The 14076-nt window shown below is 40.3% G+C and overlaps 1 protein-coding gene across 1 annotated transcript; it reads left to right on the top strand.

Annotated features, from left to right (window-relative positions):
• Positions 1-6071: 6071 nt before the first annotated feature.
• LOC5515501 (indian hedgehog protein) lies at positions 6072-11223 on the top strand. Its single transcript, XM_048724087.1, has 3 exons — positions 6072-8115; positions 8320-8581; positions 9060-11223. The coding sequence occupies exons 1-3, from the start codon at positions 7816-7818 to the stop codon at positions 9701-9703; spliced, it is 1206 nt and encodes a 401-aa protein (XP_048580044.1). The 5' UTR covers positions 6072-7815; the 3' UTR covers positions 9704-11223.
• The last annotated feature ends 2853 nt before the right edge of the window (positions 11224-14076 follow it).

Below are 14076 nucleotides of genomic sequence, written 5' to 3'. Positions count from 1 at the left end.
TCTACTATAGTAACATTGAGCTATATGTGCAGGGGGGGTAATGTCTACTATAGTAACATTGAGCTATATGTGCAGGGGGGGGGTAATGTCTACTATAGTAACATTGAGCTATATGTGCAGGGGGGTAATGTCTACTATAGTAACATTGAGCTATATGTGCAGGGGGTAATGTCTACTAAGGTAACATTGAGCTATATGTGCAGGGGGGTAATGTCTACTATAGTAACATTGAGCTATATGTGCAGGGGGGTAATGTCTACTATAGTAACATTGAGCTATATGTGCAGGGGGGGTAATGTCTACTATAGTAACATTGAGCTATACGTGCAGGGGGGTAATGTCTACTATAGTAACATTGTGCTATACGTGCAGGGGGGTAATGTCTACTATAGTAACATTGAGCTATATGTGCAGGGGGGGTAATGTCTACTATAGTAACATTGAGCTATATGTGCAGGGGGGGGGTAATGTCTACTATAGTAACATTGAGCTATATGTGCAGGGGGGTAATGTCTACTATAGTAACATTGAGCTATATGTGCAGGGGGGTAATGTCTACTATAGTAACATTGAGCTATATGTGCAGGGGGGTAATGTCTACTATAGTAACATTGAGCTATATGTGCAGGGGGGGTAATGTCTACTATAGTAACATTGAGCTATACGTGCAGGGGGGGTAATGTCTACTATAGTAACATTGAGCTATATGTGCAGGGGGGTAATGTCTACTATAGTAACATTGAGCTAAATGTGCAGGGGGGGGGGTAATGTCTACTATAGTAACATTGAGCTATATGTGCAGGGGGGTAATGTCTACTATAGTAACATTGAGCTATATGTGCAGGGGGGTAATATCTACTATAGTAACATTGAGCTATATGTGCAGGGGGGTAATGTCTACTATAGTAACATTGAGCTATACGTGCAGGGGGGGTAATGTCTACTATAGTAACATTGAGCTATATGTGCAGGGGGGTAATATCTACTATAGTAACATTGAGCTATATGTGCAGGGGGGGTAATGTCTACTATAGTAACATTGAGCTATACGTGCAGGGGGTAATGTCTACTACAGTAACATTAAGCTATATGTGCTGGGGGGGGGGTAATGTCTACTATAGTAACATTGAGCTATACGTGCATAGGGGTAATGTCTACTATAGTAACATTGAGCTATATGTACAGGGGGGGTAATGTCTACTATAGTAACATTGAGCTATATGTGAAGGGGGGTAAATTTCTACTACAGTAACATTGAGCTATATGTGCAGGGGGGTAATGTCTACTATAGTAACATTGGGCTATACGTGCAGGGGGCAATGTCTACTACAGTAACATTAAGCTATATGTGCAGGGGGGGTAATGTCTACTATAGTAACATTGAGCTATACGTGCAGGGGGGTAATGTCTACTATAGTAACATTGAGCTATATGTGCAGGGGGGATAATGTCTACTATAGTAACATTGAGCTATACGTGCAGGGGGGGTAATGTCTACTATAGTAACATTGAGCTATATGTGCAGGGGGGGTAAATGTCTACTATAGTAACATCGAGCTATATGTGCAGGGGGGTAATATCTACTATAGTAACATTGAGCTATATGTGCAGGGGGGGTAATGTCTACTATAGTAACATTGAGCTATATGTGCAGGGGGGTAATGTCTACTATAGTAACATTGAGCTATACGTGCAGGGGGGGTAATATCTACTATAGTAACATTGAGCTATATGTGCAAGGGGGTAAATGTGTACTACAGTAACATTGAGCTATATGTGCAGGGGGGTAATGTCTACTATAGTAACATTGAGCTATATGTGCAGGGGTGGTAATGTCTACTATAGTAACATTGAGCTATATGTGCAGGGGGGTAATATCTACTATAGTAACATTGAGCTATACGTGCAGGGGGGTAATGTCTACTATAGTAACATTGAGCTATACGTGCAGGGGGGGTAATATCTACTATAGTAACATTGAGCTATATGTGCAGGGGGGTAATGTCTACTATAGTAACATTGAGCTATACGTGCAGGGGGGGTAATGTCTACTATAGTGACATTGAGCTATATGTGCAGGGGGGTAATGTCTACTATAGTAACATTGAGCTATATGTGCAGGGGGGGTAATGTCTACTATAGTAACATTGAGCTATATGTGCAGGGGGGGTAATATCTACTATAGTAACATTGAGCTATATGTGCAGGGGGGTAATGTCTACTATAGTAACATTGAGCTATATGTGCAGGGGGGTAATGTCTACTATAGTAACATTGAGCTATATGTGCAGGGGGGGGGGGGTAATGTCTACTATAGTAACATTGAGCTATATGTGCAAGGGGGTGTAATGTCTACTATAGTAACATTGAGCTATATGTGCAGGGGGGTAATGTCTACTATAGTAACATTGAGCTATACGTGCAGGGGGGTAATGTCTACTATAGTAACATTGAGCTATATGTGCAGGGGGGGTAATGTCTACTATAGTAACATTGAGCTATATGTGCAGGGGGGGGTAATGTCTACTATAGTAACATTGAGCTATATGTGCAGGGGGGGGTAATGTCTACTATAGTAACATTGAGCTATACGTGCAGGGGGGGTAATGTCTACTATAGTAACATTGAGCTATACGTGCAGGGGGGGTAATGTCTACTATAGTAACATTGTGCTATACGTGCAGGGGGGTAATGTCTACTATAGTAACATTGAGCTATATGTGCAGGGGGGGTAATGTCTACTATAGTAACATTGAGCTATATGTGCAGGGGGGGGTAATGTCTACTATAGTAACATTGAGCTATATGTGCAGGGGGGGTAATGTCTACTATAGTAACATTGAGCTATATGTGCAGGGGGGTAATGTCTACTATAGTAACATTGAGCTATATGTGCAGGGGGGTAATGTCTACTATAGTAACATTGAGCTATACGTGCAGGGGGTAATGTCTACTATAGTAACATTGAGCTATATGTGCAGGGGGGGTAATGTCTACTATAGTAACATTGAGCTATATGTGCAGGGGAGTAATGTCTACTATAGTAACATTGAGCTATACGTGCAGGGGGGTAATGTCTACTATAGTAACATTGAGCTATATGTGCAGGGGGGTAATGTCTACTATAGTAACATTGAGCTATATGTGCAGGAGGGGTAATGTCTACTAGAGTAACATTGAGCTATATGTGCAGGGGGGGTAATGTCTACTATAGTAACATTGAGCTATATGTGCAGGGGGGGCAATGGCTACTATAGTAACATTGAGCTATATGTGCAGGGGGGGTAATGTCTACTATAGTAACATTGAGCTATATGTGCAGGGGGGTAATGTCTACTATAGTAACATTGAGCTATACGTGCAGGGGGGGTAATGTCTACTATAGTAACATTGAGCTATATGTGCAGGGGGGTAATGTCTACTATAGTAACATTGAGCTATATGTGCAGGGGGGGTAATGTCTACTATAGTAACATTGAGCTATATGTGCAAGGGGGTAAATGTGTACTACAGTAACATTGAGCTATATGTGCAGGGGGGTAATGTCTACTATAGTAACATTGAGCTATATGTGCAGGGGGGTAATGTCTACTATAATAACATTGAGCTATACGTGCAGGGGGGGGGGGTAATGTCTACTATAGTAACATTGAGCTATATGTGCAGGGGGAGCTATATGTACAGGGGGAGGAGTGAATACTGCCTCTCCGCCCTAGTACTAACTAGCTATGGCTACTAACAACTAGCTAGCTACGGCCCTGCCAATATAAAGGGCAAACAGTGCTTTGCTGTCCATGTCTCAACTGATGTGTCTCGCCAGTTGAGGACGAGTTTGACAGTTACTTATATACAACTTTTACCACAGTGCCCTAAGTCTCTATTAAGGAATAATGAATGCTGCGCTTACAGATGTTTGAAAGAAAAGGTGCAATTTATAAGGATTTTTTCTGGCCTTTCTGACCTTCTTTTGGCTTTGGTATGAAAAGACTTTTTGAATGAAAATGAATCTCTTAAAGTAAGGTCTATCTCTAGGTATGGGGTTTAGTATGTTAGATTGTAAATTGGTTTTCTTTTTTTGTAATCAGACGTAAACAGGTCAGGATGTTTAGAGATCATTAATTACAAGCTGATGTGTTCGTTGACGTTGTGCAACAGTTTTCGCGCTTTTTTCGTAAACCGATCAGAATTTTTCCTGCATCCACGCCTGAATTAGTATTCGTTCTATGAAATGGTTTAAGGTGGCTATTTTTACATACTTTATTAATAAGTCTCTGAGATCTTAATTCAGCAAAGAGCGTGTTCGTGTTTACTAGGAGGTTTGTTGTGATAAACGTAGTTTTAAAATACCAAATTTAAAATGGAAAATATTTTGGGCCTGACGTCCTTCTGGCGACTACATGAATGACAGCGCCCGTTGAAAATGAATCAAATGAGATCGATTGAAAAACAATTACTATGCTCTTATTTTACCACCTTTGTGGTATTATCATGGACTTACAAATCCCAGCATTTGACTAAGTGTTTCTAAGAATAGAAAGCGGTTTGTAGTTGAAGTGAATCTCATCCGATTTGACTATATAAGTGTTGCTAAGAATAGAAAGTGGTAGTTGTAGTTGAAGTGCGGTTTATAAGAAATAGGAAGATACTGAGGTCTAACCTTATTGGTTATAATCTCAACTTTTTATATTCTAAAACTTCCTTTTGTCTATGAGCCACCTTTTCCTTAAGCTTCCGTTGTGTTTGGGTATTTTTCAGCTTCGTGCCCTTACCCACAAATCTTCATGTATTTAGTTAATGATATTAATTGAATTAGGTCTCCAAATCGTTGACGATCTTTGCGGGAAAAGCACACCGCAGGGTACCGAGTGGCCGTAAGTCACCGAATAATCCCCGCTAAGCTAAATCATTACCTAGCGGGGCATCTTTGAGCCCGGCATGCTATCACTGAAAAAAATATTCGATAAAGATACGATTAGATACCACAATGGTTGCCCGTTACATCATCAAATATAAAGTACATAAAATTCCTGGAAAATATAATCGTTAAAAGACATTTGGTTGAATTGCTCAATCGTCATAATAGAGTCATTCATGGGCTACTAGCTTTTTGCCATTTTATTTCCTCTATTCTTTTGCGGTTCTTTTAACTAGGACGGAAGTGGTTTTGTCTAAATCAATCGATCAATCTTTTAAAAATCACCACTGGGCTATGTTAGAGATTTACTGATAAATTCTGCCTTTTTTTCTAGCCACTCCGGCGAGTCAATTCTACATCTTCGATCTAGATATACCGTTATTTGTTTACTGTAGGATAGAATAGTTTGCTCTTGGTTATAATTTTTAAAAAGTATATGGATTTTGAGCACACTATTTTCTTCTTCTATGGGCCTGTGCGTAAGGATTCTCAATTCAACTCTCTTTATTTTCTGATTCACGTTGAATTGTCGACATATGCTTTTTTAGGGGAAAAGGGGAGATAAATGATATTAACCTTCTTTGGTGCCTTTTTCACTATGTTTTTCGTTTAAAAGAATGGATAAATAAATAATAAATAAATAATGGATAAATAACTCCCCACGCCTCACCCCTCTTTTCACCCCACATCGTTCGACCATCGATAGAGCTTGATCAATTCATGACACAGTACAATAGATCTGAGTCGAGAAATGCAAACGTGACGTGTTTTAAGACAGGATTGTGTTATTAGAAGTGAGTAGGAGGCTGATTAAGACTTTGGATAGAGGTTTCATTGTACATGCCACCTTTACAGCACCGTTTGATCTGCAATAAAGTCTTTTCAAACTCAACCAACTCAAAATGTTTGAATAACTTGTTCATGTTTTCTTATCAAGACGTTGTTCTGCTTACTGTGCAAAAATGCCTAGGTGTCGTGTTCCATCCACGATGGCTGCCAGACAGGTTTTCGATTGTTTGGGTTGTTCGATGACAGACGTGTAAAATGCCGCGCTAAAAGCTCCTGTCGGTATGGCTCTTATCCCGCCCACTTAACTACGATTCAATTCAATTAACACTTATTAAACGGACTCCGCCTTTATTGTCTCTAAGTGAAGTATTTCAGGAATGAGCAGTCAAATCTAACTGCTACAAACACAACACCAAGACAGTACGAACTATCTACATATGGAACGGGCGTTTTTGGGGCGCCGATTGCAAAATATTGGCTTTACAAATATGGAAGGGACTGGAAACGTTTGTAAGCCACCGAAAAGAATAATGGTTTGGGGTTTGTGCAAGGGAGAAGATGTTTTTTTCTAATGTCTGCAGTTGCATGCAAGAATTCAGAGCGTTTGTTCCTATGTGTGTATTGCGTCATGGTTTCCGACGGCAAGTTCGCATACTCGCACGGAAGTACCGCCTTTTGCAGATTTTTCATGTTGATAGGCTACTGACGTGGGTAATTGGCTTTCTATTATCGCTTTTAAGTGAGAAGTGAACTAATTTATTCACTGTCTCTTTCCAGGGTCGTAAGTTTAGGCTCAATCTTAGCACGGCTGTTATTCACTTCCGCAATAAATGACATGCTTATACTACATCGAAGTGGAAATATCATGGAATGTTGAGCAATTTGCCTTTTTTTGTCATAAAACCAGCCAAATAACCAGGATGTTAAGTTTCCTTTATAAGAAAACTGTGTTTTGGCTTATGTTGTAACAATACCAGCTTTGTCATCATGTTTTCTCTTGCCTCAAATGCTATCAACTTGGCATAGTGCTATAGTGCGTGGCAAATAACATTATTACATTAGCATGTTATAAATAGAAGCATTCTATGAGGTGAAAAGGGAATTCTTCCACAGGCCGTTCATCTGTTCATTAGACGTTGATGTTCACTGTCGCTCGTGTTGTTTAATGTTGTCTGTGAAAATACCAATTAAATGGTACGACATGTCGAATCAAACACAATGGGAATTCTTTGTTTTATGATTTTGTTTTCCCTCGAGTATGATTGGCGTTCGTTAAGCCCCAGAGAATTACACGACCGAAAACAATTCGTTGCAACTTTAGTGATTGTATTTCGCAATAAACTGCAAAAGACAGACTATCAAATGCTAATCCGGTCAATTGCGAACGGAAAAACGTTAACTAAAACACATCGCTTATCCCTTTCTAGCCAAAATTCTACAATTTAAGTAAGAAGGCACTCAAAATTTGGACGTCAATATTCCGAATTAAGATCTGCATAAGTCAAAGGTAAATATAGTCTACGTCTGTTTAGACAATCTTTTCATACTAATGCCCAATAAATTACATTTCTCTTGCAGATCTGTGCTGATTTATTAATTTTAGCAGCAAATGTTGACAAATTGCTAAGTCTCTCACAAGGCATAATTAGAAGGTTGTTACTGATTGGTCTCCTGTCTACTAATCAAGCTACTCGGTTTGTACAACCAAATTGTGTATATCTTTAGAAAGTTCTCAAGTAGATTTTCGGAAGGGGAAGAATTTTCTAAATGGCCCTTCGTATTCGATCAAATAGTTTGGAATTTGGGCGGACTGTGTGCGCGGCCCCAAGTACAGCGCAGGTGTCACTTTAACACAGGAAGTGCCTTCTCTTTGGGATGCAACCGAACAAAACAAAAATCAACAATGGATGACAATCACACCACTTCCAGCCAATCATGGGCGCGCTGCTATGAAAACCATTTTAGAGCAGCATCATTGAAATTGAACGCAGATCTGGTTGTCAGAAAGATGTTGAACGCACAGCAATTGGAAAGGAGCGAACTAGGGCTGCTCACTAGTTTTAATCCAACCTAAATATTGTCATCTGGCTGGTAATTACAATTGGCTCGACATGAGGCTGCACTTGTTCTTGTTCTATCCTCTTGCGTTTGCCCTTGTGCTTTTCCAGTTTTCGTTGGATTTTGCTAACTCATGCTCGTCAAGACCAAGTTTGAGTAGGAGAGGCAGAAGGCCACTTTATTTCAAGCAGAGAGTTCCAGACGTCGACGAATTTTCATTGGGAGCTAGTGGGAGACCACAGGGCAAAATTACAAGAAATTCTTCGAAATTCAACAAGCTTGTGGCTTGCTATAACACTGATATCGTTTTCAAAGACGAAGAGAGAACCGGTGCCGATCGCCTCATGAGCAAGGTTGGGCTTCCCTTGGCGTTTGTTTACATTTGGTATCTTGTCTTTCATCGCAATTTAGCGCTCAGCATGGTCACTTTTTGCGGGGGGGCTTTGTACATTCAGAAAGATTTTCCATTCATTAAATTACGCGGGAATTAAGCATATGTATCTTGACGGCCTGTAAGTATTTTTTTTTATCTAAAAACATCGTACGTTCTGTTGCAGCGATGTCGAGAGAAGTTGAGGAACCTCGCGACGAAAGTGAAGCAGAAATGGAAGGGCGTAAAATTACGTGTAACAGAAGCATGGGACGAAGACGGGCAACATTCTCTTGATTCACTTCATTACGAAGGCAGAGCTGTTGATATAAGTACCTCAGATAAAGACCCTAAAAAGTTGCCGGACCTTGGGAGTTTGGCGGTTGATGCCGGATTCGACTGGGTCTATTACGACCGGAGAAGTAGTATTCACGCTTCAGTTCGCTCAGGTAAGCTGATAGAACGATAATTTCTTTATCCGCCGTAAAGTTACGTTCGATTAATTTCTTAAATTGTCTTAATTAGGGTTTTAACCCGATATTCTTTCAAGGTTTGCGATGGATCATTTAGCAAGTGGAAAAAAACTAGCGTTGAAAGTTAAAAGTCAATGATATTTTGATATTGTGGTTTGGCTTCGAAGGCCGGTACTTCATATATATATCGCCTCAAGCGAAATCGCGTAAATCTCCATTTAGATGTAAGACGGCCCATCTCTATTCGATTTCGGCAAACATCATAGAAGCTATTTATATGACCCCTGCCTGCGAAAACTCCCATCTATTTAGCTAAAACAAACGTTGGGGTTTTGTGTGAATGGCAAAATAGACTCAATTACCCATGCCTTGATAATTACCGAAAAGCCTTTTTCTATTGTGATGGTAGTAGCCATAATATTCTGATGTTTTTTTATTGTTGTTAATATTACAGATGATGACCGTAAAGATAGCTGGGGGAGCTGCTTTCATTCTGAAGCTTTGGTAACTATTGAAAATGGCGAACGAATCGCGATCAAGGATCTTAAAACGGGACAAAGGGTGCAATCTATGGATGAAACAGGCCGACTTCTGTATAGCGAGGTTCTCATATTCCTCGACTACAAGCCGTGGCTTTCAAAAGTTCCTTTTACAATCATCGAAACGGACGTAGCTAACCTAGCGCTTACTCGTAATCACCTGATTTTTGTGATGAAACGCAACAGTTCTACTATTTACGATGCAAGTGCTAAGCTTGCTCAGTTTGTGACGCCCGGAGACTATGTACTTGTGAACTCCAAAGGCAAACTACATCCTTCTAGAGTGATGTCCGTTCGGATCGAGCATAAACTTGGCGCAGTCGCACCCCTGACTGCGCAGGGAACTATAATAGTAGACGGAGTTGTGGCCTCGTGTTATTCCGAAGTCACGAGTCATACCATCTCGCATCTGGCGTTCAGTCCGTTGCGCGGACTTCGTTATTGGTTGCCGAGCGTGTTTAGTTGGTTACACGAAGGAATTACCCCGGCAGGCGTGCACTGGTTCCCGCGTTTTCTGATCTCACTGAACCAAATCGTGAGGATTGCGGAGTTTGCGTGAGTATACCAAGAAAGGCCTAGTGTTTGGAGTGTAGCTGGCAGTGGGGCGTTCTTCTTGGATCCCGCCCGAAAAACTCGAAGTAAAAAGTCAAAGAGAACACCTATGCCAACCAAGAATTCTGTATGTGGTTTCTGTTTAATCACATTAACGCCAAATCGAATTTGTTTATCTATTAATCAGTAAAATAACGTAACCATCAATAGAAGGGAAAACGAGAGGAAATAATTTCAATTACACATCTCGACCAAGAACCTCGTCGACCAAGACCCAATTCACGCTTTTAGTGTTAGAAATCAGTTGGTGCGATAGGAAAGTTCGAGTGAAGGGCGCGCTAGCCTCGCTGGCGACTTGCGGGAGGTAGAGGGCGGTAGATTAGTGCCCACATTCGCAAATCCTTTCGAGCGTTTCTTTGTAAAATTGATTGTTTTTCTGACTAATCTATAGGTTTCTCTTAAAGTTTGAGTCGGATCAATGGTGTGTGGGAGAGGAGGATTCGATCTCTTCCGCAGTTCAAAAATTTCGTCACGGTCACGGGGAAGAAGGTTTTCATTCAATAGTTCCCTCATGTATAAAAGGATATGCTTTCGTGCGTGAGCAATTATCCTGAAAACCTATGGAAATAGTAGATACAATGTAGGTATTATAAGAATACACAAGTTGATAAATCAAAAAGTATAATCATTGGCAATTAAACGCTATCTACATACTTGGCTCTACCATAGCCATGATGGCAGACGAATGGATCTCAAAGCAAACACAGACTTGAAATTCTAATTAGAGTTTTTAGCTTGGCGTGTTGGCTTATCCAACGTCTCAATTATAAGCAAACGGAGCCATTCAACAAAGGCCTTCTTGAAGGAGGGCAAAACTGACTGCATAAATGGCTGACTTCTGCTGTTTAATTCTGTGTATATTCAAAACAAAAGCAAAGGCTTTTCGAAGTGTACCATATATCTAGCTTAATTTATTAAATGACTTCCCAAAAGTGGACTTGATTTTGTAAGGATTATCTTGTAGGGAGACCGAAAAGATTAAAGAAACATTCCCATGGATGATTTATCCTTGAGAGCGCCAGAACTACTGGCATCACAAAGCACAGGAAACTCCTATTTACCTGGCTGTCACACGGCGCGTCTGTGCGCGACTGCCGGTGCAGCCCACGTTAGTTTTTCTCGATCCGTTCTTTTGGCGGAAGCGCGCACAAATAATATGGCATAGGAAAAAGCATAACTCGTACTCAATTTTAGGGGAGAGTCTAGAAGGAATTCTAGTCACAGGAATTCCGCATTAATTTTAAATCTATTATATATTCTGGAGTTCTTTGAGGACGCTTGATAGGCGGGCCTTCTTTGAGTAGCTGGAGTTGTTTACAGCTCAAAATTAATTTGTATATTACAATAAGAAAACGGAATACTTTATTGTTATTTCGGGTAGAGATTATTAAAAGATTTTCTTGAACATGTATGTAGGAATAGTGCAGGCACTGTTATTTTGTCAATAAAATAACCACAATTTTGAAATCTGAAGTTGATGTCTTGTATATGTGTGATATTAGGTCAAGCCTATTTGCCATGAGACTTCCGATCCAGCATCGCCTTTTTGTTCACTCGTGCAAACATCTCGCGCGCCTTCGCTGATAGTTCGCGATTAAATCGCCCGACGCGCATCATAAAGATTACATCTTAATAAGGCAGTGCTGACGGTTGATAAACAGTGCATTCGAAACCAGACCCGTGAACAGATTCACACCCTAAAAATATCCATGAAAAACACTCCGTGAACACCACTATAAATTCATTACATTGAAACCAAAGAGTCTTTTTTATTGTAAAAAAAAATCGGAAGTATTCGGCTTTTCTCAACGTCAAGGGTTAAAATGCGACCAGTGTACAAATTAGATACAAATTAGCTTGTTATGTTTTTCTTTATTGGCAATGACGGAAAAAACCCTTCCCAAAATAGAGATTATAGCAACGCCCTTTGACGAAGCTTGTTCGATTCAAAGGCGGGCAGACAATCTAGGGAATTCGCTGCGATTAACTTTGCGAGCACGCTCGAAGACTCTGCGGTCTTTACAGATGCCCCTTTTTCGCAACCGAAAAATAAGCTTGAAACACTTCTAAAACGTTTTTCGATCAACCACTATTGTTATATGTTAAGATACAATAATCTATTTGCAAGAAAAATCAATAACCATCCAAAAATAAAGTTTAATACTTAATTAGCCGAAAGGAATGGATTCTTTGTGTGACAATACTGACTATATTGTACGGGAGCGTAAGATGGCACTGTCAATAGCTTTCTTTAAGCATGGCTTTCTATAAGCATTCATTTTTGGGCTGCACCATGGAGCGACCATGTTACTGTCCGGCTCAAGCGGGAGTATTCCAAAGGGTTTTTAGATAATATCTCGCGAGCTCAAGGGCAGTGCCGCGTGTACCGGAAAGAAAGATAAAAGTGCGCTAATGAATTAGTCTTCAGACGAAATTCTAATCATTCCTCGCTGCGTACCCGAGAAGGTAATCAACCCATTGACAGCGGTGCGATATATCCGCCTCGGAATTTCATTCAAGGGTGTTATGGTTTGTTTTACTAACTCTTCAGATTCCATTTAAGATCTGCAATAAAGATATTTTATCGTGAGTCGTGGAAATGTGTGAAGTACCGGCCCGAATGGCTAAAGTGATTCGTGTAAAATCCACCTTAAGGGGCTTATTACCAGTGTCATCATTGGAGTCTTGCTCAGATGCGACCGACGATAAGATTCGCTTTCCTCTTTTATACGTATGTGATGGGACATTGCGTTCAAATGGCACGTGTGTTATTTAGAAAGAGCAGCCTGGATTCATTTCTCAGATAAATGTCAAAGTTCTTTTTTGTTACTCTTACAGAAGTGAGTCATTCGTTTTTATAATCAAACATAGAGTCATGTCTTCTTAGAGAAATATTTTAAGTCCAAGAACTGGCTTTCAAAGCCGCATATAGAAACGTACTAACTTAAAACCTACCTGGCGGGGGGGGGGGGGGGGGGGGGGGGGGTAATGCACAACCCAGGGTTAGGGTTATATAAACAGATTAGACCAAATTACAAGATTCATAAATCCGCGAGAGCTTATATTTAGCGGACAACTATACAAACTTTGTAAAACTAGACCCTGCGCGCAGGGTTGAATTGGACACCTGAAGGATTAAATGTGCATCTGCAATTTGTTTGGGCCCCTGTGTTGTGACATGTATAACAAAGACGTTTCCTACCTTTGAATATGAAAAAAATGTATGTATAAACTTGAGTTTTACTGTAAATGCCATATCACAACACTGATTCGGGCAAGAAAGGTAAGAAGCATCATCTCTCCAGGTTGAGGGAGGGGGGGACTCCATGAAAGTAGACAGGGTTATTGTCCTATTGTGTAAAATTCTACCAAATACTATCCCTTAGGTATGTAGAGGGCACATACCAGCATAGAGAGAGAGGAAATCCACAGCAGAGTTAGCACTAAAATAAAATTTAGGAAAAATGAAAATGTGTTTGAAAATTGCTAAATCTTAAAAATTGCTTTGACCGCCCACAATGTGCTATCACTTAGGTGTATATTTGCTGTTACACTGTTGGATGTTTCACCTAATTTACCTGGTATTCTGCGTAATTTACAGCCAGTTCTAGAATCTTCTAGTAGATGTAGGGGTGCTATTGGTAGGGTACCTATGGTGGCTCATAGGAAACCTAGGAGTTTAAAGGATATGTTGGTGCACTCCTCTCTTAAAGAGGAGAGCACTCAGGCTAGAGGTTGTGGTAAGTGTGGCGGTCAAAGGTGTAGGGTGTGTAACTTTCTTAAGACAGGGCGGGAGTTTCGCAGTACAGTTACTAATAAGAAATATGTCATTAATTTTGACTTGGACTGTAACTCAGATTTTGTTGTTTATCTAATTATTTGCTCTATGTGTAGCAAGCAATACGTAGGGTCTACTATCAATAGTTTTAGGAAGCGTTTTAATAATCATAAAAGTAGGTTAAATTAGCACCCTAGTTTACCGGTTAGTGAAAGAGTTAATGATGACCTTTTGATCTATCAACATTTTCATTGCGACAATCATTTAGGTCTTAATAATGTTATGGTACAACTTATAGATAAGTGTAACTCTGAGGCTCAGCTTAGGGAAAGGGAAGGCCAGTGGGCTTATCGGCTGAAGTCTATCTACCCGCGGGGTCTTAATAGTGATGACTTTTTTTGTAGTAGGAACCCACGTAGAGACGTGTAAATTCTTTTTATCCATAGCACGCGCTATTCTAGAAAATGCGCGTTTTTGTCAGTCAGTTTTGTCAGTCAGTCGACAATCTAATGTTAGACGCCGACAATCTATGACTAGATTGC

This window comes from Nematostella vectensis, chromosome 2 (genome assembly GCF_932526225.1).
Source record: "Nematostella vectensis chromosome 2, jaNemVect1.1, whole genome shotgun sequence".
NCBI lineage: Eukaryota > Metazoa > Cnidaria > Anthozoa > Actiniaria > Edwardsiidae > Nematostella > Nematostella vectensis.
The sequence above is the reverse complement of the archived record's forward strand: the minus strand, read 5'-3'. Positions and strand labels throughout refer to the sequence as shown.

Excerpts from the sequence above, each read along its gene's own strand:
- LOC5515501 (XM_048724087.1), top strand. The coding sequence starts at position 7,816 with ATGAGGCTGCACTTGTTCTTGTTCTATCCTCTTGCGTTTGCCCTTGTG. Across the intron at positions 8,116-8,319 it reads CCGATCGCCTCATGAGCAAG|CGATGTCGAGAGAAGTTGAG; the intron begins GTTGGGCTTCCC and ends GTTCTGTTGCAG. Across the intron at positions 8,582-9,059 it reads TCACGCTTCAGTTCGCTCAG|ATGATGACCGTAAAGATAGC; the intron begins GTAAGCTGATAG and ends TTAATATTACAG.